The 26478-nt window shown below is 32.6% G+C and overlaps 2 protein-coding genes across 7 annotated transcripts in view; both read left to right on the top strand.

The window, feature by feature from the left end:
• The window catches only part of LOC110999887 (anion exchange protein 2), a 38279-nt gene extending 20039 nt beyond the window's left edge, over positions 1-18240 (top strand). The window contains exons 2-19 of one of the 3 annotated variants that reach the window (XM_022269171.2): positions 198-351; positions 1314-1384; positions 4014-4147; positions 6682-6889; positions 7268-7372; positions 7547-7779; positions 8897-9050; positions 9406-9516; positions 10177-10900; positions 11244-11425; positions 11968-12197; positions 13010-13170; positions 13597-13754; positions 13907-14154; positions 14402-14616; positions 14914-15122; positions 15323-15493; positions 15895-18240. In XM_022269171.2, coding sequence (XP_022124863.2) covers positions 198-351; positions 1314-1384; positions 4014-4147; positions 6682-6889; positions 7268-7372; positions 7547-7779; positions 8897-9050; positions 9406-9516; positions 10177-10900; positions 11244-11425; positions 11968-12197; positions 13010-13170; positions 13597-13754; positions 13907-14154; positions 14402-14616; positions 14914-15122; positions 15323-15493; positions 15895-15969 — 3543 coding nt within the window. In that variant the 3' untranslated portion in view covers positions 15970-18240. Of the gene's footprint in view, positions 1-197; positions 352-1313; positions 1385-4013; positions 4148-4734; positions 4879-6681; positions 6890-7267; positions 7373-7546; positions 7780-8896; positions 9051-9405; positions 9517-10176; positions 10901-11243; positions 11426-11967; positions 12198-13009; positions 13171-13596; positions 13755-13906; positions 14155-14401; positions 14617-14913; positions 15123-15322; positions 15494-15894 lie in introns of those variants that run through there. The other 2 variants (XM_045634280.1, XM_022269190.2) reach the window with 2 other exon arrangements.
• Positions 18241-19191: 951 nt separating this feature from the next.
• LOC110999352 (tyrosine-protein kinase Abl) overlaps positions 19192-26478 on the top strand; it is a 38480-nt gene continuing 31193 nt past the window's right edge. For 3 of the 4 annotated variants that reach the window (XM_045633948.1, XM_045633946.1, XM_045633949.1), the window contains exon 1: positions 19193-19623. In XM_045633948.1, the coding sequence (XP_045489904.1) occupies positions 19497-19623 (127 nt within the window). In that variant the 5' untranslated portion in view covers positions 19193-19496. Of the gene's footprint in view, positions 19624-26478 lie in introns of all 4 variants that reach the window. The other variant, XM_045633947.1, reaches the window with a different exon arrangement.

The following is a 26478-nucleotide window of genomic DNA, read 5'->3' as shown; positions in this document are numbered from 1 at the left end:
TGGTTCTTGGTAGTGCTCTAACGATATTTTCTTTTACGGAAGGAGCATTATAATTCTATACATAATGAAAATTAAAAGCTTGAAATAATTTTTCACCACTTTTGACGTATCGAAGGAATTCGACTAAAACCCGTCTTTCCCTCCAAACCTTGAACATCAGTATTGTTATATACAGATATTTTATTTTTTTTCACCAGGAAGCAGCTGAAGATGAGATCCACTTGGATGAGGAGATGGATCGCGTGCTCTGGGGAGGAGGATCCTCCATTAGGAATCTTCAAAACACCGAACCTCTTAGGGATGCCGCTGCCCCGTTGCCATACACATCATCATATCCAAATGTTTCCATAGGTAAGTCTGATAACCTCCTAGCAATTAGGCCTTTTCCAGCCTCCTAGAAAATAGGAGGCTGGAAATTTTTTGAGATTTAGTTAAGGGTGAAAAGGATTTTTACATGAAAGCAAATCAACGTTTATCAACCTTTCTCATTTTGATATTCAACATTGAAATCTAAATATACAAATTAAAACATTAAATGTGTTTTCCCTTTTACCTATAGTGGTTTCACTACAGCGTAGATGTCTACTCCTGTTGCCTTGAACATTTTCTTTATTAGATAAAAAGATACTAGCGTATCGTCGATAATGAAATATTCCTTTTTTACGCTACCTACGTAAATGCTGGGTTCACGTAGGTTATGGTGTTATTATAATTTATTATTAAATGAGAATGTCAGAAATATAAAGTCATTTTAAGAGGTTTTAGTCCGCGTTAAATGTATGAAACGATGTACAAAACAGAGTATTAAGTATAAATATATAAAACAATACCTAATCTGGGAGGCATGCAAACAAAATTTTTACTTACTTCTTTTTTTAGAAAACTTCTCTATATTCAATATTTGGTGAATTTGTCGAATCACGGTTCCGCCTTAACACAGCTCCAAATTTTGAAATGTTTTTATCAGTCGGCAGTGGTATACCATGCAATAATGTGGTGTATGTTCTTTAACCCCATATAAATTAATAAAAACATTATTATTTGTGAAACTGATCTAACGTGACACACGCCACTTATAATAAAAAGGAAATAAATAAATGAATAAACTACCTAACCTAACCTAATGTTATGTACCTGGGAACTGATGATGCATGTAATATCATCACTTTAATTTAATTTTTTTAATGGGTCTAGAGCCATGTACCTTCTTAATACTACTTGGGGTACTACACTACATTCAAGTCGTAAAAACGATAGAATAAATTTACAAAATGTTTTTTTAGTATAACGTATTAACACTCTCATGTTTTCAGAGTTTCGAAATAGTTCTGAGCTGTCCCCTGGTAGTCCACGCCATTGCAGTACCACTGCATCGGAGGCTCAAGTAAGTACAACAAGGTATTATAGGATTTCCTCCTACGTGCTTTTATTGGAAATTCAATTGCTTAGATGAATTTTAGTCCAATGAGATCGTGCTTAATAGGTAGATCCTTCCTGAGCTTACACCAACACTATTTTCTTTAATGTATATAACGCTAAAAAATAAAAGTTCTGGTTCGATTTGCAAGTTCACCCATTGTGGATTATGCATTTTTGAAAGTTCATATAATTTATTATAAATAATTATTTCTATGTGTAGTTATAACCCATATTGTATTATTCATTGAAATAACGAGTGGCCTTTTCTCAAATAATATTTACCAAAAATATGAATGTCAATATATATTAGTACTCTTATTCTACTAGTAATCTCAATACCCATATATATATATATATTCGATTTTTTTTTGAATTTGAATTTCAGTTTTTCTTGATATATTTTGAATATTTAATTACTGTGATTTGTTTACAATATCCTAGTAATTTCTTCCTAATACTTATAATTTAAGTAGCATAAGAGAACAGTCAAATTTAAAAAAAATGGCTGGCTTTTTTAAATTTGACTGTTTTTAAATATGAATTTTAGAAAGAGTAAGAGGGGCATTGGAAATAACCGCGTTAGACCGTAAATGCAAATACTTAGTAAAACTTTACAATATCTTTTTGATTTGTTTTATTGTATGTTAGGATAGGTACGATTGATACATTATTCTAGTGTTATTAATAAGTTACTGGTCAACTTGGATGCGCTGTCCAGTAACACAAATTACTAAAAGTTATAGTGATGTTCTTTTAATTATTATTTACTTTATCTACGGTATTACTATATTTAATATTATGAATGAAGAACTTAAACTGCTGAGGTCGTATAAGCAACCTATTCATCGATCCTATTTCCAGGCAAATGTGTTATATCTTCATAATATTAGCTAGTTACAAGCAATTCCGCCGTAACACAATTTAGAAAATTAGAACGTCGAAGTAACATTGTTATATTTGCTTTTAAAAATTATTTTTATCCACAAATTATATTGTGTTTACTTTCTTGCGAATATTGCATTTTAGCAGTAGTAAGCTGTTTACGAATTAACCCTAGTGCGTACGTAATTAGCTAGCTAAAGGTTTATTACTTGTTGCTTGCTTGTGGCGGCGTCCATGCGTCGGGTTGTCTCTCTCCCTAAAATATGGCGAGGGGGCCAATGGCTGGCCATGCGTCATACTCGTGAACGGGTGCTACTTGTGGTGACTGGTCGTACTTGAATTCGTGTTTGCGGTGATATTAGTTGTTTATACTACGTCTTTGCGTGTTGTTCTCACGAGTACGTAAGTGCGTGCTCCTATTTCACCATGCCTCCTGCTGATAGAGGACAAATCTTTGTTTTTAATCTTTTTTTATTTTTTTATTCTTTATTACTCAATATGTCATATGGAACATGGTGTAGTGGTTGCAGCTCCTTACAAGCATTGTGTAAAAAAAAAACTTGGCGATTAAAAAGAGTGGCGGAGAGTTTATTGCCAGTTCTTCTCTTCCGTTCTACGCCCTTGATTTGAGAACTGGCAGTAAATGTAAAATTAAATTCATTTAATTTCTTTTTTTGACGTTCATAAGTGTACATTGTTACCTACATGAATAAATAAATTTTGAATTTGAATTTGAATTACGTGTCCTCACACAAACGCGAAGCTGGGTGACATAAGCTCGAGTCGAAAATCGTTCGGTTTCAGTGCTTCGAAACAATTATTGTTACGACGGAAATCAAATGTTGGTCCTTCATATTATATGCGTGTTACCAAGCCGCAAAGACAATTTAGATAGTTGTAGAGATGTACAATTTATCGATCGGTTATCCAAGGATACAAAGGCTTTATGTGATTTACCATTTCAGTACCTGTCTCCGAAGAGAACGCTTTTTTACTCAGCTCACAACTCTCATTAAAATTGCTTTTTACCAACTGTGTTTGTGGTGGTTTCTCGGAAGAAGCCCGAACGTAAAGTGGTGAATTTTAACGCCGCAACATAAATTCACAGCGTGAACACTTTAGATAGAGACAAAATAATACTTTTATTAAGAAAGTGCAAATCGACTTATAAAAACAAGTATGTCAATCTCTGTCTGCATTTGTTTGGAAAAGTAGACGGTGCTGTTCAGAAGCAATAGTTTATATATCTTTATTTCGGCTGCTAATGGTTCGCCTGTGTAATAGATGTATGTATTTTTGTAACCGTATCTCTCTGTTCTGTAAATGTTCAAAAGATCATAATATATAAACCGAACGTAGTAAAACTTCCTGAAGTTTAGGGAACTTCTTCTATTTTTTAAATGAAACAATTTGTGCATCAGAATCAATCAAACAGAAACTGCATCACTTGAAAAAATATTGTTTGTTGTAATTTTGTTAAGAAGTCATACTAATTAGTTGTTTGTTACAAACAATTTTTACGACTTAGTACCTTTATATTTATATTATAAACCAATATTAAATTTAATATAATTTAAAATAAAATACATCTATCCTCATTCACGCTGTTCTATATATTATAAAATATATTAATTTATTTATGTTTAGGCTTTATTAAAGGTTCTACCATGGCTTTGTTATAGGAAAATATATTAAAAAAGATATATTTTCAGATGTCAGGTATTCTATCGGATTCCGGCTCAATATACGCGAAGGACTTGGACCGCCACGTTCAGTTTGATAGTGAAGATCTAGAAAGCTCTCGGACAGAAGATTTCAAAGAAGAACGGCGAATTCAACGACATCAGTAAGTTTTATGTCACGTATTAACGCTCTTATTTAAAGACGCCAATGAAAAGGACACAACTGCGACAATTACACGCAGATATAATTTAAAAACGCGGATTGACAGAACCGTATCGTGAACCTTAGCCTTACCGGTGCTTTGTCACCAAGACTAGAGGCCTAAATTATTAATATTAATTAAACTTTAAAAATTTATCAACAATTTACAGTTAATTTCTCTCTTAGCCTAGGAAAATGAATCGCCTTTGGCCGTCGGTCGTATCCTGTCCGTAACTATGTTCGCGCGGAACACAAATGTGTCGCGGAAACTGTACTGACTAGCGTCCTATATGCCGTGCTAGACTATTAATGTTGTGATAATTATATAACGAACATATATATGGAGGATTTTAAACAACCGCCATCTATCGACCTATGTTGTTTAATACGTATCTGGTTGTAAGTACGTCTACATTGAATATTTCTAATTACGTGTTAAAGTTGGCTAGCATCTTTAAAATTCATCGATACGGAAGCCACTATAGGACAAAAATAGTACTAACAGCAACTCGTGATATTGGCATTGTCCCGAGTTTGCTCAAATAGTTTCAACTCTAGTTTTTTTTTTGTCGTCTAAAAACGCTGAGGAGATGCGGTCGTTTTGCGCCCTTGAAACAAACGCTGATAATTTTAGTGAAATTTTTGAAAGATGCCTGTGATGTACACTCGCGCCTCTGAGGTGCAGCATCAACGGTGAGTTACACGACATGATATTTATTAATGTTTTTTTAAATATGGCGGTTGACTAACGTATTGAATTAATTATGATAAACACATTAAAGAGATTCACCGTATCCAAACTTTTAAAATCACAATTGTGAAATTTTACACATTTATTCATATTGGATATGCACATATTTTTGAGTTGAGAACTCTACTGATTACTGACTGTTAATATAGTGTAATGTTGTCCGCTTATTTGCACTATGGTGACTGACCGATGACATCATAAATGACAGCACTAACTCTACGGAAGTAAATAAGACTAAGTAAATAAGCACCGAAAAACTACAATCTATGTCTAAATATCAGATTGGTGCTGTTGTATTCTACGACTGGTTTCGAAGTTCATAAATGTGGTAGTTTTTCTATCTTACAACGTTAATTAGGAGCTCATTACAAATTATGTATGACAAAAAATCTCGTATATCGATCTTCTATTTTTATTAATTTTAATTAAGAAGTCATTTGGAACTGAAAGACACAATTATCTTTGGATACTTTGTGTAAAGTGTTTATATCTATCAAACAAATAATACAATAATTATATCACTATTGCGCGCTTGACTGGTAATCGAATTGTTAGCACGTTCCGGCCACCTAACAGTCGCGGTTGCTGCGTCTGTCCTTGCTCTATGGCAGGTCAAGTTATTACAATGTTTTTGAGTCAATGTTATTAAGCCCTTAATTTCGTAACCTCGAATGGTATCAGAAAAGATCAATATATATAAAAACTATGAAAATCTATTGACATGGAAATGAGTCGCTAAAAAGTTGTATATTTGCCTGTCGTGTGTATGATAACATCATTTTAAATTATGGAACAAATATTACGGTAAATATATCAGTATTATTATATAATTGTTTTTATTCGTCGATGAGTGAGGTATATAAAAAATAAACAGATACTGAAAAGGCTCATGCCTCGTAAATCAAATACGCACCGGTCACACAAAGATGGTCAAATACTTGCAGCATGTAAACCTGTAAAATACTATATTGTGAAGTGGTTTAAATTTTATTGTCATTATTGTTACTCTCGGACGCACTGACAATATTGCATTTGTTCTGGAAAAGTTTAGGTTACATTTGACTTCGAGGAAATGCCAATTTTTGTATTTCCTATCTAATAGAACGAAATTTATGTTGCCGCTAACATAGAAATTAAAGTTAGGGTATGTTACAGTGTATTGTCAGAATAATGAACCAACTTATTTTCACGCGTGTATAAGCTATGGAAATTGAAATTGTTTTTCCATGTTTACAAATAAAATTGTGCATAGAATTGATGTAACTCAGTCCCGTTTGTCGTTCATTGCAGTGATAAAGTAATATATAATAGTTGTAACAATTGTAAATTCAAACGTAGGCGATCTCCATTTGTTGTCTGACCGTCGCTATGATTAAAAGAATATTTATATGTATAGAAATCATGTAAATGTTGATGTCAAGCGTATATTTATTAAAATAATAATGTTGTTCCTGTTCCCCATATGTGTTGAGTAAAAAAATAATTAAATGGAAATGTGGAAAATGTGAGTTGAGGAACGCAAAGTAATAAAAAAAAAATTACTTTCACGTCGTTTCATGCCATTTAATTATATAATGTCAAAGTTAACCTGATACTAATAACATTTTTTTTCAATTAGTTGTATTTATTAGATTATTTCCAGGCCTTGGAAACGATTAGTAATTGCTAATGAACAGGAGGAAAATTGTGAACATCATAATAAACTTAACCTTTATACTAAAATTTCATAAGGCATCTTTTTATAGTCGCCACTTACATCCGCATAAGTTTCGCAAGTACTCCTTGCAAGAGGGTGGCAGAGTTGGTGTGTTATTACCGAGTCTGTCTATCGGAGAGAGGAATGCCCTAGCTTCGGCAACAGAAGAATCTTTACCGCAGGCTGATCAAGACGACCTTCGCAGCCACCGCAGTGATGACCCTAGAGCGTTGCGTCGTCATAAAATTAAAACAAGGGTACTTTTTCATTATATTTTTTCACGTATTGAAATTATGAACACACAGTTTTTATTTTAGTTTATATAGAATAAAATATTCCGTATAGAGAATGTAAATTGAGCTCGCTAGAATTAACTTCAAACGATAGGAAACTTACTCGATGCCAGCACATCGTAAAACATAGCGTTTATATGTAACATTGTAACCAGATATCTGGATAAACGAATAGTTCTATTAAAAAGATTCGTAGTAAATATATTCTTTTGACATACCATAGAAAAAATATATACAAATTATTGTAAGAACTAAAAGTAATTATTTCCCCTTTGCATTGTTTTAAATATGTTTTCTTTATAGTTGTTTAAAATTTAAATTCAAGGTTATTCTTTGTTTTAGGGTTCAACAGTCCACGTCAGCAGAAAAGATGGCGGAGACAAGATCATGCAAAGTTTATTTACGGATAACATCAGCAAGAAATTATTGGACCACAGTCCTCATTCGGTAAGGCGTCCGCAGAGTTTACTAGGCATTATCTAAATCTATGTTCGATATAAAAAAAATATATCAACGGTAGCGATATTGATAAAAAAATCCAAATCACGAGATATAAGTACTTTTATAAGAGTTTCCTAAGGAAGTAATTTGGCAGTAACACTCGATATGTCTGTCACGAAGGTCTTCGTCCAACTCGATGAGTTGTTGGCCAATGAAGATGGTGACTCGGAGTGGAAAGAAACGGCCCGTTGGATCAAGTATGAAGAGGATTTGGAAGAGGGATCTGCTCGTTGGGGTAAACCTCACGTTGCCTCTCTTTCTTTCCATTCTTTATTGAACCTGAGGCGTTGTTTAGAGACCGGAGTTGTGCTTCTTGACCTTGAAGAAAAGGATCTACCTGGTGTTGCTTACAGGTATTAATAGACTATCATTATAATTACATAATATAGTTCAAACAGATGGCCGAAAACACGATCACAAAAGACTTGTTTTATTAAAGAGAGTGTTAAAGTTTAATAAGGAAGAAAAGATAACTAATACCTGATGAACTGTAAACACGCTAGCGATACACTTGCATTGGTAGTGAACGTAAGAAAATATTAATAAAAGCAAAATATAATATGTAGTTAGTTAATTTACAGAAATAAATTAATAATAGGTATTTTTTTATCTTTAAAGATCTTTATCAGGTCGGAAAATATTAGTATTAATTAAAGTAATGTTTTAATATTACTCAAAAATATGCGAAACCGAATGATTTCACTCCTCTGAAACCTCAGAGGCAAGCAACGCATCTACTAAAATTGGGCTGCGATGACAGTCCTCCTTGGAAGCTCATTTGCTCCTATCTTAAAAAATGATGACATACTCGCGAACCATAACGTGGAAATCAGATCAGTGTTTGACATTTTAATCTTTTTACTTTTTATCATTAAAGATATTCTCTATATTGGTAACATAAAAACCTCCTCAAGACCTTTAATACTTTAATAATTAGGGAATTTAGAAATTTATTTCACATTACTTTGAATTTTAATAACGATGCGAAAGGACAGGGCACGGTGAAATCGTGTCATTTTCAAAATTAAAAACATCCTTATTACATTTTCTTCTTCTTACATTTTCTTCTTCTTACATTTTCTTCTTCTTCTTTCTTACATTTTCATTTACATTTAAATTTTTCGAAATACATATGTATATGTTCTCGTGACTTGAAGGTAAAACCCTCAAAAGATGTAACTTCTATCACGGGCGATTCTATGTCTATTATTTAAACTACAAAAAGGTTGTTTCATTTGTAGGAACGATCGTTTTTATATTTCTATTATATAGTAAAAAGTAATTTGGAAGATTTTTCATAGAGCTTTTCTTTGGAGCTTTACTCAGGCTAGATTAACTTACTCGTATACAAATTCCGTTTCGTTTAATGCATGCTTGTGTATATATTTACATTCAACAAACTGATAACATTGATAATCGGGGAAATTTCTAAATGTGTGAAACAATTTCTATTCTTTTGAAATATTACAGGGTGGTCGAGCGCATGTTCTCAGATGGTTTGATAGCAGAGGATGATAAGGCCGTGGTGCTGAGGTCGCTTCTTTTACGTCACAAACATGTCCATGACGAGAAGTTCCGATTTTCTATAAGTGGCCGAAAACAGTCCTCCTACACAAGTTTACAGGTAGAAATTCAATGCGCAATACACAAAACGTAAAAAACGTCATCAAATTAAATATTATATCGTATTTTAGCAAAAGATAAGATCAATTGTTTAAGTGGTTCAGAAACAATTGTTTAAGCTAATAGGAATGTATGTGGAAAAAATATTGTTTTGTATTATCTACTTGTCACGGCTAGTTATCAAGATTAAGGTGACACGATATGCATGAATTATGGAACAAAGTTATCAAGGATTGTATGACTAGGCGTTTTTTGAGATTGTAAATCTGGTTTCTCGTTTTCTGCTTAGACGTTAGGGTTCCAAGTTTTAATAAACTTAACAGGATGGTATAATATTATAATTTGCGCATACGCAGTCGCTGTGGTTAGAAGATAACGCATTGGGTCCACCCGGGCCTGGTGGACGAATTCGCTGTTCGATTTGCTCCAACACCGGATCCTGCAGAAGACACAGCACTCATCTTATCGTACGGAATACTCCTGTGCGCGTGACCCTTACCTATTTCACGCCCATATCCTCGAGTAGCAGTGTTTTAGTCTCATTGTCACAATCAATATATTGGTATCCCTTTGAATTCAAACGTGGCAGCCGTTCTTTGACTAATTGAAACCATTTGAGAAACACAACCGGAAATATATATATGTAATACTTTATTTTGGACATAATTGGTGTTATTACAAGTGTTTAGTCAACGCACGACAACATGAGTGCTAACATATATGTTGATTTTTTGCTTCCATTACATTATAGTTCTCACGGTTAACAAATACCATCTACCCCATGAGATAGCATAAATTTAGCAAATGGCAATCCTAGTGTGAAACATGATGTAAAATATTAATGATTTTCCATCTATCACGTAGTAGCTTCTGAACGGCTTTACAAAGTTTTTTTTTACTATTTTGTTAGACTGCACTACGTATATATAGATATTTAGATTATATATGTATAGATAGCTTGAAATCAATATAAAAAGTCCAATATTTTTAATAAGGATAAATCTAATAAATGAAAAATACGCAGTTACATTCCTCGTTTCCTTAATTTAGAAAGGGAGTGTGTGAAAACGTGCAAATTTATACAAGCAGTAAAGTCTAATCAATTAATACATAAATTATATTTACAGAACTTGTCAGACTTTAAACGTCGGCAGAGTACGCATATGATTATTGGAGATCGATTGGATGCACGTAAAAAATCGTCAGCAGCTGGTTTAGATACACGTGAAGTTGAATATCTAGCAGCTGCCGCAGTAGAATCTCAGGATAAATTAAGACGTCCCCATAATGATTCTATTATGAAAAGAATCCCTGACGATGCGGAAGCTACTACAGTTCTCGTTGGAGCGGTTGGGTTCCTTGACCAACCTACCATCGCCTTTATACGACTGGCTCATGGCATCCTTATGCCTTCCATTACGGAAGTTCCTATTCCAGTGCGATTCATGTTCATTCTTCTTGGACCAACAACTGCGCAACTTGATTACCATGAAGTTGGTCGATCAATTTCAACACTTATGTCTAATCCAACTTTTCATTCGATTGCATATAAAGCTGAAGACCGACACGAGCTACTATCGGCTATAAATGAGTTTTTGGATGATTCAATTGTTTTACCCCCGGGTGATTGGGAGCGACAAGCTCTTTTACCTTTCGAAGAACTTCGAGCTAAAAGTGAAATGATTCGTCGCCGGAAACGCGATGCAATAGAAAAGAAGCGTGCTGCAACTGCAACAGTGGACGAAACTGCTCCTCTGGAGGAGAAGAAAGCATTATTAATTGCTGAAAGTGGTGGGCCGCCAGACAAAGAGCCTGATGATCCTCTATCTAAAACGGGACGTTTGTTTGGAGGTAAGATTATTTACAATTACTTATTCAAAAAGGTTTTACTGAAAGGCGTAACAATTACAATTAACACAAGAGCAGCACTGGAAATATTTGTTTTTATTTATTTACATTTAAAACTCAAAATAATAACGGTAATATCAAAAAGTCTGCTTAAGTGAAATAATGACTAACACAACAGCCGCATAAATGTCTTTGTCCAGTGTAACGCGACTTTATTATCACTAAAGTTTCTTCATTCATTATAATACATCTTGGCTAATCAAAAAAACAATCTAACATATAGCGTGTAGTGTGCAACGTGTATTTATTAATGCAAATGTAATTGAGTCAACTTTTTCATCATTAGGAGTTATACGTGATATGAAGCGACGTTATCCCCATTATGTTTCGGATTTCCGAGATGCCCTAAATGGCCAGTGTGCAGCAGGGGCTATATTTATGTATTTTGCTGCGCTCTCATCAGCCATTACATTTGGAGGCTTACTAGCAGAAAAGACATATAACACTATAGGAATCTCGGAAACATTGGTATGTGTGACCTTGGTTTTATCAATGGTCGAATATAATACAACATTTATATAATATTGTTTATCGAATGATTATTGTAAAGATAGGGCTATCTAAATATTATATCTTTGGATAATAAATTGCGGACTTTAGCTATTTATTTATCAATAACGATTTATCACATTGCTTTTGTATCAATGACACTTTTTTTTATTACAAGTATTGTGAAACACGAATATATTGTAATATATTTACACAATTAGAACATTTGTTTTTTCTTACTTAAATTTGTTATAGCGAAACGACGATTTCCATCGCACAGTATTAATAGAAAAACTATAGTCGTTTCTACATTTTTTTTACTCCTTTCTTGGATATGTACAAAACAAAATATATATCAAATAATAATGTGCACTTAATTTGTCATATGCCTGTTGTTACCTCCAAACTATAATATATAGAGAAAACTTTATTCTGGACTATATAAATACAAAAAATAATTTCAAAATTTACTGACAAATTCAGTGCATACAAAAAAATATTAAATGTTTTATATGTTATAGGTGTTTACATCAGTTGGAGGCGTATTCTTTGCATTAGTTGCTGGCCAACCAATGATGATCACAGGTGCTACGGGTCCACTTTTACTTCTGGATGAATCCCTTTCGAACTTCTGTCACTCGTACGGTTTTGACTTTCTGGCAGCACGGATGTACTGTGGTTTATGGATGATCGTAATAGCTCTTCTCGTGGCATCTTTGGAAGGAAGTGTGACTGTGAGAAAAATTACTAGGCGAGTTTTACTTTTTATAGTATTTTATCTTATCTCGTATTGTTTTTATGTATAATGACGTATAAAATATACATGATACGTATATACGTCATTTCTGAAAAATGTGACTGCGATAGCTCACCAAACAGGTCAATGGTCAATTTTACGAAAGCTCACCATAGAGTTAACGTCGCGATATTGTCGCCTAGGAGGCGCGATAATTATTTAGTCTATACTAAATTATAGAATGTACCATACATGGCACATTTTAAATTTGGTTCTATTCGTTTTACTAGTATCAAATTGATTTATAACTTTCAATACCAATGTTTAAGATAAATAAATTAGCGTATGAAAGTGTTTATAACTAGGTAATAAAAACAATCTTCTGTTTAAATAACTGCCATTGTCCAGCAATATAGGCGACTAGATATTTTTTTTCAATTGTTTTTATTAATGTTCAACATAACTTGTATGTTTGTGATGAATAAATTCAAAAACAACTGGACCTATTGCAAAGTTATTACACCTACAATTGTAGATGTTATAGACCCGTGTAAAATATCATAGGCTTTATTGATTTCTAAAATGAAAAAATATGTCCAACGCGGTTAGCCCACTAACATTATATAATTGAATAATCTAGCTTATAATGGCCTAAAGAAATAATTACATTTGTAATATTCCCAACTGAACGTTTGATAAATAAGATTCCAATAAAATGATAATAAAACATTACAGCCAAGTACTTCAGTGTATTGCGCTCATTCAATGAATAATTATCAATAAGTGCCACTTATGGCTCGTGCTACAATGATAAAAATTCTTTACAGGTTCACGGAAGATATTTTTGCTTTCCTGATTTCTATGATATTTATATCAGAGCCGATTACAAATATCATTAATTTGTATCGAATGCATCCACTTGGATACGATTATTGCCAGAAAGAAAATATAACGATTACTCCACCAATTATCAATTCTACATTATCAGGTGCGACATAACTAAATTTTATTACTTTAAATGGGGGTTTCCCATTTATGTATTTATTGTTTTATTAGATGATAAATTTTGAGTTCAGTAACCTTATTTCTTTATTGTAAAACTTATGACAAACTCAATTTTATTCGAACTTTTTAATAGATTTTTGTATGATAAGATTCCGATTTCATGTCAAATATTTTAATTGTGTGAGAATTACAGAAAAGTTAGGTTAAAATACATTATACATATGAGATTGCTTTACATTTGCCTGATACAGAAGGATAAGTAAATAATGTTGCTATATTAATACTTACATTTATATCGACTATAGAAATCCTTGAATTTGAAATTCCATTTTCAAATTGTATGTAATCAAAATAGTATTTATTCAAGTAATTACTTAATGTTCTGTAATATGTATCTGTTTTCTTATAGATGGTTCAACAAATTTCACGATGCCGTTACCACCCCCAAAGCACATTATATCACCACAACCAAACACAGCGCTCTTCTGCACTATTTTGACTCTTTCGACATTTATAATCGCTTATTACCTTCGCATATTCCGGAACGGAAAATTTTTGGGTCGTAGTGTAAGTAGCAACTACTAGAATATAATTAATCTAATATTATCTACAAGTATTTCACTTGGAGCGACGTTAAACTAATCACAAAATCGTCTTGCATGTTTTACTTATAATTTTTCTCTTTAACACTGACATAGTAATATTGAATAATTTTACAGGCACGTCGTGCGCTTGGAGATTTCGGGGTCCCAATCGCTATTGTTGTTATGGTGGGTGTTTCGGCAATTGTACCTGTCTGGACAGAAAACTTGAAGGTGCCCGATGGATTGAGTCCGACAGCTGATCGGTCCTGGCTTGTACCTCTTAACCCAGGGCTAGAAACCATTCCCATTTGGGCAATAGGAGCCATGGTTTTACCAGCTCTTATGGTTTACATCATCGTATTCATGGAGACTCATATTGCGGAGTAAGACAAAATTTATATTATTTTCCAACATGAGTACTCATAATTTAAGTTTTTGTGTATCAAGCATTATTATTATATATATACTATTGTTGCACTAATTTATACAATTTATTCATCTCTAAACGTAATTTTGCTAGATACACTGCTGTGCATTACTGTAAGTGCTCTGCGAAAATATACTAATGCGAATGCTTGTGTTTATCATAAAATGAATGTATTTTTTATTATAATAATTAATTTGTAATAGGTTGATTATTGATAAACCTGAGCGTCATTTGAAGAAAGGCAGCGGTTTCCACATGGACATAGTTGTTATGTCGTTGGTGAATGCAGTTTGTGGAATGTTCGGAGCACCGTGGCAGTGCGTAGCTACAGTGCGATCTGTCAGCCACGTTTCAGCCTTAACAGTGATGTCTACAACCCATGCACCCGGTGATAAGCCACATATTGTCGAAGTTAAAGGTAAATTTATTTATTTAAATTCAGACGGTGCGCTAAGAAATAGATCAGGCTCAGATGATTGAAGGTGCCCAATACAAGCGTAAAAGTGCCTCACTAAGTTTGACGTATTCGCGACATTGCTACCATTTGCGACCGCTTTCCGCGAATGTGGTTATTTGGCACGTATCTCCAACTTTCTCAATTCAAGAGAGTAGAACTGACGAGAACTGGCAATAACCTCTCTGTCGTTTGGTTAAACCGTAAATTTCTTGACAAAATATTTGTACCTAACCATTTTACAACTGCATAATTTTTCAGAACAACGTTTGACCGGTCTGCTCGTAGCGATAATGGTTGGAGTGTCTGTGCTTGCCTCGGGTTGGCTGCGTCTCGTACCAATGGCCGTACTATTCGGAGTTTTCTTGTACATGGGTATATCCGCTTTAAGTGGAATTCAATTTTGGGAAAGAGCTATTTTACTTCTTAAACCAGTAAAACATCACCCGCAAGTACCCTACGTTAGACGAGTGAGTAATTTTTCATTGTAAATGAATTTTTAAATAGATATGGATTGTGAGCATGTCTTGACTTCGTAAATATTGTTTTACGTCTGAACTTGTAATTGATTTTACATTTTAATGTGAATATTTTGCAATGTTGGCTTTTTAAAATCGAGTGTACTAAGTTCTAGTCAATTGAGATATTAATAACTTATTTTAATTTACAGGTGCCGACTTCTAAAATGCATCTGTTTACGTGTATCCAAATTATGGGTATCTGCGTCCTTTATGCTGTGAAATCATCGAAAATTTCTTTGGCTCTGCCATTTTTCATCGTACTTATGGTTCCATTGAGAATGACATTGGTTTACCTCTTCACACCTCTACAATTACGAGCGGTATGTATACATGAAAGCATAGCATATAAAAACATTAAACAATTATTAGTCAAATTCAAATTAAATTATATTTGCTTGAGCAAGAAAGGGATATGAAGTGTTTATAGCGCTTTAGCTTTTTAATGTTGCTGCTGCTGACACAAAACATTCTTCTCAGCCTACGAATATCTATGGTTTCGCGATTTGACCCAGGTTCCAGCTTATACACCATTTGCAAACTCAAATGCTTTTGTTTACAAAGTTATCTAGTATCAAAACACAAGATAACCAGATCATATTTAACAAATTGAGCTTTAATAATTTATATTCTATCCGTTGTAGAATTATAAAAATCATAATCATCCAAGAGTAAATTTTTGTTCAAGTCAAACGGTTGTTTAAAAAACAATTATATTTTTCAGTTGGATGGTGCACAAAAGGATATTGACAAAGATGATGAACCAGATTTCTACGAGGAAGCTCCTCTACCAGGATAAAGTAGTAATAAATTGGCCACTTTCATGTTACAAATTAATTTTCTTCTCTTCTTAAGGCAATAGTTAACTGATTTTACGATCGCCGGGAAGCCGCCAATTTAACCCTTCTTCTGCCAATTATAATTTTATTTGATAAAGGCTTGAATATATAGCATAATTGGTTTGAAATATCGCAGGCTAGAACCATATCGCTTAATACGTTTTTGTAATTGTGTTTATACATTTGTAAAACAACACGTCTTACGTGTATATTTGTCAATTATTTTTAAATAGAGAACATATTTTCAATTTCAGCTTTTAAAGCTTGTCACCTTAGAAATTAAAAACATGTTAGGATGTTGTAGATGAATAGTTTTATATAGCTATTAATAGCTCTCACAAAGAGCCAAAGTAGGTGCCAAAGATACCAAAACAAATGTTTAGATATAAATTTTATCTAAAACAAAAATCCATAAAGATTAAGTTGCTTTTTGAAGTTTAAAATAAGGACAATCTAGCAGTATTAAGGTACCTAGTATTATTAGAAAATAGTGTCATTCTATGTATTTAATATAGCGTTTAGACTATGTATAATTCAGTATAGTTCCCAGCACGTGAGTTGGCAAAGGTCACAGAACAAACTCCTCACAACGCCAAAATCTTGCCAAATTTCGTGCTGAGCCCTATTCTCTATGAACTTTTAGAAAAATAAGCACAATTTATACAAGTCACGATTGTGTACAAATACATAACGAAATATTACACACAAATTTCTCATATATAACATTTTTTTCTAATAAAATTTACTACACAACTTGACAATATTTTTTAAAATTTTTAAAGTAAATAATAAGTTTGCAAATTGAATAAGGTCTTATATTCATTGTTATAAAACGTGTAAACAATATATAGGCAATCGATTAATCGAACACATACAAACATTTTGTTCATTATGTGAATTTATAATAGAAAAGTGTAATCAGTTATAAAATATTTCGTCCGGGCATTATTATTCTATTTTTGTTTTGATTTCTCGGTTTACACATAAGAATCGACCCCTTAAACGAAAAAGGTTTAATATTATTGACACCTATGGTTAATGTCTATGTAATTTCTATCTCATAAGACCCATAATTTTATAGCGCTCACTATTAAGTTATTCAATTTAATGTTTTGTATGTAGCACTCTACTTAATCTTTAAAAGATAATCGTTACAAAACAATACTGATATAATTTATCTTAATAGTATATCTAAATAATTAGAAAGTAAGAACTTCACACATTCCAATTATAAATTGTCTATGAGACATTATCTAGTTGGTTGTAATACATATTATGTTTAGCTATAGTACTTTCAAAATAAATTACCTAAAATTGGTATAAATCAGTCAAATTGTACTTTTTAATTGTATTATCACCTCTTTCTGTTAAATTGTGCTTACGCTGCAATAAATAGAGAGATGAGTACTTGTGTTAAAACGGTGCAATTGGACTGATATTTTTTTAGTAATTAATACTTAACATATAAAAATAAAACAAATTATTTTTATACTTTTAGATTTTCGTTGTATTGTTTGTCGTTGATATACATCTCAACGATACAACATATGATGCCAATTTATTTTAGATTAATTGTATTTCACGAGAAGTTTGTTTCACATCTTATAGATTATGATACGCCGGAATGTACACTGGAAAAGTGGGGCCAAGATTGGTTATCATTGGGGTAACATTGAAATTGCCATTTAAAATAATTTTGACTATTTCGTCCCAATTGCAAATGAATTCAATGTTGGAATGCCATTTTGGTTGTTGGTTTAATTGAAAAATTACAATACTTGACGAGACATTACGGGAGCGGCTGAGAGTGATTAGTAGGTACATAATGCTCTGTAACTTGCCAGCTCTCGGCCCGTTTGTTTTATTATATTCAGAGACGTAGCACTAAATATAATTAAGACATTTAGTATTGTCTTCGCGCTGTCCACTCCGAATGTTGACTAAGTGCTAGTAAGCAAGTCGCCACTAGCTGAGGCTGTCGACGAGAATACTTTATGTATGTCACTGTTATGTTGTAATATAATGAAACAATGTTATAAATTAGCTTCTGTTACCGTATATTATTAGTTTAATATTCTTTCTAGTGATTAATTCTTAATTTAAACATAGATTCTTTGCATAATCTGCTGAACTGTACGAAAGAAATAAGTTAGGTCAATTTGTGTTGCCTCTGTATTTAAATAAAGATGTGTATGATTGTCGAATTAAGTAAAATAAAAATAAACTCATAACTAGTATTTTATTTCTTCTAGTTGGTAACCTACATTTTAATAAAAGCAATTTAAATTTTGTCATAACCAAGCACCTGACCACCTCACCACTGGCTTATACCCTAGAGTAGTAAAAACCTATCCGTTATTTAAATCATTGTAGTGAGTGAGCAAGATATAAGTCATATTATGTCCTGACCAAAGATTTTCTTAAATATCTACGTCTTTTTGTAATTACGATTAGTGATTTCAATATAGATGCTATCAGTGATTACGAAAGTAAACAAGTATTAAATCAATTGAAATATAATAGTTTTTTTCAAGTATAAAAGTTCATTGATAATTCTTGTTTTATTCGATAGTTAAGTATTAAATAAATAATAAAATTGTTAAAAGTTCTGTGTAAATCCCGGCATTTATCGTTTTCAATAATAGTGAAATACTTTATTAATGTATCAAAAAGGAAAACGTTTCTATACCTGTTACATGTACAACTAATTATTCTAAAATAAACAAAGCACTCGAAAAATAAGCTAATACGGTCTAAACCCAAAATTATTTTATTTGATTGATGATTTGATCCTTAAATTTCCCGCTCACTTCAGATTACATTTCCAGTTATGTCATGTCGTTCCGAAAGATTTCACAGATATTTCTATCTTTGAAATAAGTAACTTCAATGATATTAAGTAATATCTGTGAAATTTTTAGTACATAGGCGGATCTAGGGCTCTAGTCAAGGCAGCTTAACAGTAGTGTTACATACACTCGAAAGTCGAAAAGTAAATTTGTATGAAAATGACAGCTAGCTTTATTGGCTGGCCAGTGTCTTGGCCATAGCCATTTATTAATTAGCACAACCTCTTTACTCAGATGAAAGCTGTCAAACGGAACAGCTGACACGACTTCATCTGTGATGATATATTAATAGACTCTATGGTTAGCGATATGGTGCTGCCTCTATTGGATTCTTTTAAAAACAATAATCGACGTCAAATTGATGTCAGTTACACATAATGGCGGTGGTAGTGTTATTTGTATCATTGGTTGTATCCGGTAATGTTTTTTAGAATATGTTTGAATTCGGACCCCTGATATTTGTGTGTTACCTATGAGACTGTAATTACCGGGACCATTTATAATATTTTATCTCAATATTCATAATGTGTTTTATATATAAGTTTCGCTATAACTGCCGTTAGTTATTGAATTAAAGTGTCTAGAGCGAGTGTTGCGAAGGGGCTTCTGAGTGAGGGTTGTGGCTCCCAACAGCCACGATGGGGGCCCAGCAGGCAAAAGAACGCGGCTCTGCGAGCGGCGCCTCTATTCGATCAACGCGGAATAAACCCCGTGTGCCAAAGGATCCCCGTATGCTTGGCTCAAATATATTCACTGAACATAGTGGTGAGTCATTATTAAAGATTTAATTTTTAACCGGTCTTTTAATAAATGTAGTACTTAACTTTAAACCGGTGAAAACGGCACTTAAAGACTATAATTTTTGTACTTGTTTGAATTACGTGTTCAAATAAACAAATAATGTAATACAATCACTCAACTAGGGATGTTGAGGTTTTACCATTTCCTTAATTGACTTGTAGTATTTCATCACAAATGTCTTTGTTTAGAAATCAAACTATTTTACCTGACTGGATAACTACTCTTATTAGTTATTATTCAACTATGATAAACCTAAACACAGTTTTACTAAATAAATAAAAGGTTTCTGTTTCTAATTCACTGTTTGTGCTGTGTGCTGTTACTTGCTAGTGATCACCAACTTGTACAAGGAATGGCTTTTTACTTAATAGTCTTTCATTTGCCCAAAAACACCGCTCACAAAGACACTCTCTCATAGCTATTTTCATGCCTACATTTGTTTAATATTCTCTCTATCTACTCAACTGCACAACTGAATATTACATATTATAATGTTGCTAGCGTAAGCAGTGGCTTGACACATTTGCAAAGCGATTTTTTTTTGTTATAATTATATATTTTAGACTGAAGATTGCTTTGCGCATATTTTTGTCTTCAAAATTATTGCAACCAAACATAGAATTTCTTAGTTTAAGCTTTTTTAAATATTTACTTTGATGTTAGGTTGTTCTGTAGGTACTATGTTTATGGCCACCCACCATCTTCATGGTTGGTAACCAATGTAGAACTAATAGAAAATATAGCATGTGACTTGGTCTATGAGGATGGGGGTTTAGTCTGTATATGTCTGCCGTAAATTTATTAATAAGGTTGGCTTACCTAACCTTATTATCAAAAATAATCTTCTGAAAAAACCAAGTCCTAATGCTGATAAAAATTAAGAGGGGTTCTGTAAGCATCATATCTATGTACTACTATTATTTGCTATTGAGTTAAGTGATACAAGTCTTTATTACTAAGCATACTGTTTAGTAGAGTCATACTGTATTGTAAGAATGCAATTGTATGCAAATGGGAGGGTTACTTACTAGTTTAAGGTATTCCAGTTTGTATCTCAGATCACAAAATCAAAAAAGACTGTTTAAAAGGTCTAGAAACAAAACTGATTAAATATGGATCTTATACATATGATATATGTATTCTTAAATAGCAAATTAATAAAAGATAAAAGAAATAAATTCATGTGTCTGTTTTTCAATTCTCTTGTTTCTCAGACAGAATTACTTTTATATTACAATTTGTAAAAAGCATTTATTATTTTTTTAATTTATACAGTCCATTACCTTATTACAACTATCTTATCAAATGATATGTTATATCTACAGATATGTATAAATGAATGGAACTGCAAAATATGGTTTACAAAAAATCAATGAAATGGATCAGTCCAAAGATCTTATGCTGCAATGGTGAAATCAATAGGTCTACAGCCTTAGACATTTTGAGACCTCTTTAGACCTTCTTAAGATGTAAACCTTTTTGTCAAATAATAAGCTATATTTTTAATAACAGCATGACAACAGGAGAACATGTTAATGAAAATCACAAATTTACTGTAAAATATGATTCCTATTATTAATAAAAAAATTAGAGCTAAGTAAATGAGTACTTTAATAAAAACAGTGCAATTAGGCTACATCAGTTTTTATTATGAATTACAGTTTATAAATCTATACAATGTAACTTATCTGCTTTTAGGCAACCAGTCATATTATATTTGTATTCATACTTCAACAGATTTTAGTATATAAAATAATAATAATATTTTGTATTTGTTTCGTGTAACATGAGGGCATATTAGCGAAACATTAAATAATTATTTCAATAGATATTTTAGGTGTATTGCCTCTGGCCTTATATGCAAGTGCGAACTACGACCGGATATCGGCCTTGAAAGCACGCATATCCATAAGTCACAACAATGCGTTGCTGGACAGCCTCAATGTAAGAGTATAGTTTATTTTGCGGGTTTGGGATCATCATAAAAACAAATTGAATAAAGGGTTTTCAAAAACGTTTTCTCTTCTGTATAAATAATACGGGAAATATTAAATGCGCAGTACAAGATAAATAACATGTATTTTAAAGTTCGTTATTTATTATAATCTAGCCAATATAATAAGTATGGCTAGTATGTAATAAGCTGGAAATCTCCGAATATAATTGTATTATAGGCTTCAAGCTTATCGTTATAACAGGATTATTATAAAAAAGATGCCTGGTCCTTGCCATTATAAACCATTTCCGTTCCTGTGCTTTCTGCATTTCTTGTAAATTAAGGCGCTATCAACGCACTCAAAATTCAAATATAATATATTTTCTTGGTTTTGTTGATTCACTAGAGTAATTTGAATTTTTAATTTTAATGTTAGTTTGTCGAACATGCGAGACAGAACAAAAAGCTATAGCTATATTCATTCGTAGCCTTCCTTCATAAACTACAAAACAAACAAATTCTATTCGAACTAGTAGATCCTGTGATTTATATGTTCAATCACGCAAAAATCATTTCAGCTTTATGTTTCAGCGTTTTTTCATTTCAGCGTAACTGGCAGTAAATGTAAAATTAGATTAATTGAATGTATGTTTCTTTTTTTTTTGACGTTCATAAGTGTACATTATGTTACCTATATGAATAAATGATTTTTGACTTTGTTGAAGTCTGCTTAGGCTGAGACTAAACCTGTTCCCTGTTCCCACGCGGATGTTACAACCACTTTCTTTCCTGCATACTACCCATTAAATTCTCATCATAGCAGTCTTGATACTATGATATATTATATAGTGCTGTTACTGTTAGTTTATTTATCGTAATAATGTCTTAACTGTATCTTAACCACAGACTCTTTAACCATGTTATTATTAATATTTAATAACCGTGAAGCCAGTAAAGAAACAATTCATGAAAAAGATTTGGTGACAAGTCTATAAAACTACACGAACAGTGTCTCTGAAAGTATGATGTACGTAATAAATTATTTGTCCTTTGATAATTATAGCAAAAGGATTTGTCATTTCTTAGAGTGCCATATTTTTTCTTTTGTTATTATTATAAAAATTTGGTCGTTACTATTGACTGTTTTATTCATATAATATTTTCTTATTTTATATTTCACGGGAGTCAGTCCGATATTGTATGTTTGTATGTTCGGAAAAATATAGATTCCATAATGATAGTACTCGTAATAAAGACAAAATTAGCGCACCAATCACAAGGCTGCATAAACCGAGTAATTCTTTCTAAGGCAATTGCAAAGCATACGTTTTTTCAACAAAATCCCTAGTGTGATACAAATATTGGCAATAAAGTAAAACATTACATTAAAGTAAAACTGCTTGCTATAAGGCCTGTTATAGTATAAATGAATACTTAAACGATCATAGTACTAGAATATGAATTGCTTCAGTATACATAGGTAACGCGACTGAATCTCTCGGCTGCATTTTCAGACTATGGGGCGATCGTCGACATCTACGACTTTTTTTTAATGTAAAGTGAGAACAAACCGTGATTCATGTGGTATCAAACTATTTCAGTATAATTAGTTTTATTACTATTTTCTTGTGTAGACAGGTCCACATTACATGGATCGTCATGCTCACTTAAATGTCATTGCTTGTGGCGGCGTCCATGCGTCGGGTTGTCTCTCCATAAAATATGGCGAGGGGTCCGATGACTGTCCATGCGTCATACACGTGAACGGATACTACTTGTGGTGATTGATCGTACATGAATTTGTGTATGCGGTGATATTTGTTGTTTCTACTACGTATTTGCCTGTTGCTCTCACGAGTATGTAACTGCGTGCTCCTATTTCACCATGCCTCCTGCTGATAGAGGACAAATCTTTGTTTTTAATTTATTTTATTATTCTTTGTTACTCAAGATGTCAAATGGAACATGGTGAAATGGTTTAAGCTCCTTACAAAAGTTGTGTAAAAGAAAAAACTTGGCGATTAAAAAGAGTGGCGAAGAGTTTATTCTCTTCTGTTCTACGCCCTTGATTTGAGAACTGGCAGTAAATGTAAAATTAGAAGCATTTAATGTATATTTCGTTTTTTTGACGTTCATAAGTGTACATTGTTTGTTACGGTCTATATGAATGAATGATTTTTGAATTTTGATTTAAATACTAAAGTTCTCCATATAAAGAACGTGTTTAAAATAAACGTATAAAATCTGTTTAGTTACTCTCAATTACTCGATTTGAGCTTGCTACCGGAAACGTTCACAAAAAAGGATTTAGGACTACTTAATTAAAGCAGTGTAATTTACTCAGGTTTATTTCTATGATTCTGTTTTCTTTTTTTTCTCGGTATTTCTCATTAAAGTTGCTACCTTACCTGTTAATAAGGTCAAAGAAATTTAGTTTTTTCGAATGAAGACATTTTAGTAAAATATGCTGTCGTATTGAAACATTTAACCAATAAATCGTTTAAGACATTGATGCCTACAGCAGCAAAAACAGTATGCAAGGACATTGTGTTATTCCATCGCAAATCAATTTGCTTAATATCAATTATCTCTCCCGGGATGTAGTTATGCTATTAACGATTTATGAAGAACACACGTATCGTACATTTTTGATTTGACCTACATTGCTATACCGGTACCTCTTCCTGGTATCTTAGTAATTTTGTCTCTGTTATTTATATAATGTTTTACTCTAACTTGCATTATTTATCGCGTATTCCTGAAAGGTTAAGGCGGGCAGGGTCCATAGATATATAAATAAAGATATAGACATACCTCTCGCATTATGCATACATATTATTGGCCATATATAATTATCACATATCGGTTTTACCATTTTTTATATCGTATTGAATCTGAAAACAGAATGCAGCAGCTTTGCATATCGCTTGTGAGATTTCATTTTGGAAAACAAAAATTGACGGCAGGGATTCTATATTTTTGTTTTTGTGTAAATTTACGGAGCGAAATTTTATGTAAATAGAAATCGAATGTGAATGTTTTATCATATCAAGATTACGTCGCGGACGCCAGCTGCATCTTGTCTCAAGGCCCGACAAATTTGCGTTGATTTAACGAGTGTTTATTTTACGACATGGATAGAAAATATTAAATTATCGAGCTACATAGGATTTATATATACGCCAACGCATACCTTTCTAATATTTTACATATCCATATTCGTCTTCAAGCCTTCCAATTAATTTGTAATATATATATTTTCCGCTGCTTTAGATTTTTATGGCTTATTTACTTGTGCCATATTTAAGTCTTCAATATCGGCTTATTAGATCGTATAGAAATATTCATCGCTTATTCCTTTATCGGAAAATAGGCCGCTTTCTGGCCTTATTAATAATTTTTAGTTTTAAAATCTGTATATCGAGAAATTTGTGAGTCTGGTGTGAATTCTGTGTAAGAGCCATAGATATATTTGGTTTTTGATGATGTTAAACACGTGCATGCCTGCTTTATATTTAGTGATTGTCAGTACATTTTGAAGTAGCGTCGTCACGTGACGGAGTGCGGTCGACAAGGCATCGCGGTGGCCATATGTGGCGACTGGCGAGGGCGAACTGGCGACGTGTGTGACTTGATTTTAATTAAACTCTTACATTTCGTGTAGGTATTAAATATGAGCAATATTCTTTATGGCATGAGTCGTGACAGATGCGATTCATATGCCGTTAAATGTCGATATTAAAACTTAATTAACGATGTAGGAGGCATTTACAAAGAAATAGCCATTATTGGACATCATATTATAGCATTTATGTATTAATTATTTTAATAAAGCTTTTTGAATGTCACAGATAACGAATAAATGAAGATATTTAATGTAGCCTAGCCAAGCTTTTAGCATAGGCTGTATTTAAATATATGTTTTTCCTTTATTCACCGTGGTTGCCTGGAAGAAATCGCTCGAACAAGTTAAGGCTGCCAGTTAGTTGCTTTTCATTAAACTATGTTTAATGTTTATTTTTTCTTTTATGTTGTGCAACGAAGTGTTTATAAATAAAAAGTGAATAAATATCTCATCCGTAACATAATGTACACTTATGAACGTCAAAAAAAAAACGAAATATACATTAAATGAATCTAATTTTACATTTACTGCCAGTTCTCAAATCAAGGGCGTAGAACGGAAGGGAAGAACTGGCAATAAACTCTCCGCCACTCTTTTTAATCGCCAAGTTTTTCTTACACAATGTTTGTAAGGAGCTGAGCAACCATTACACCATGTTCCATATGACTTCTTGATCAAAGTAATAAATACAATAAGTTAGGATAAGTGAGGCCCATTCGAGTAAAACTTTTAGTTTTGAATATGTTAATGTAAAAATATATTTTTAAAACCGTCTTGATCCCCGTTGTAATTATTTTGTACGTCATTCAACAGCTTATTCAAATAATTTTAAGTGAACAACTAAGCTAAAATCTCTAGGGCAACTTGGTTGATATATATATATACACATACATAATTATAACCACCTGTTACAATAAAAAACAAAAGTAATTAGTGAAACAGATATATGTTTATGTGAGTCATACCGCTCGATGCATTATCGATTTCAAGTTTTCTTCCATGGTCGTCTTGTGCACGGTTTTTTGTCTTTCGAATTTCTTGTTTTCTAGAAATACATTGTCCTTGTGTTACACCGTCTACGGCCTAGATCTCCAAACTGGTCATATGCATTACAAGCAATGCCGTTCGGTTATTATAGTGGCAACCGGGTGTAGTTATAGCTGTACTTTAAATGCCATATTATGTTGTAAAAAAGGTATTCTTCATTTTCCCTACTTTGTAAAGAATTGTAACAAGTATTTATTACAAGTAATTACGT

This window comes from Pieris rapae, chromosome Z, assembly GCF_905147795.1.
Source record: "Pieris rapae chromosome Z, ilPieRapa1.1, whole genome shotgun sequence".
NCBI classification, from domain to species: Eukaryota; Metazoa; Arthropoda; class Insecta; order Lepidoptera; family Pieridae; genus Pieris; species Pieris rapae.
Note: the sequence above shows the minus strand (reverse complement) of the source record. Positions and strands in the feature narration are given on the sequence as shown.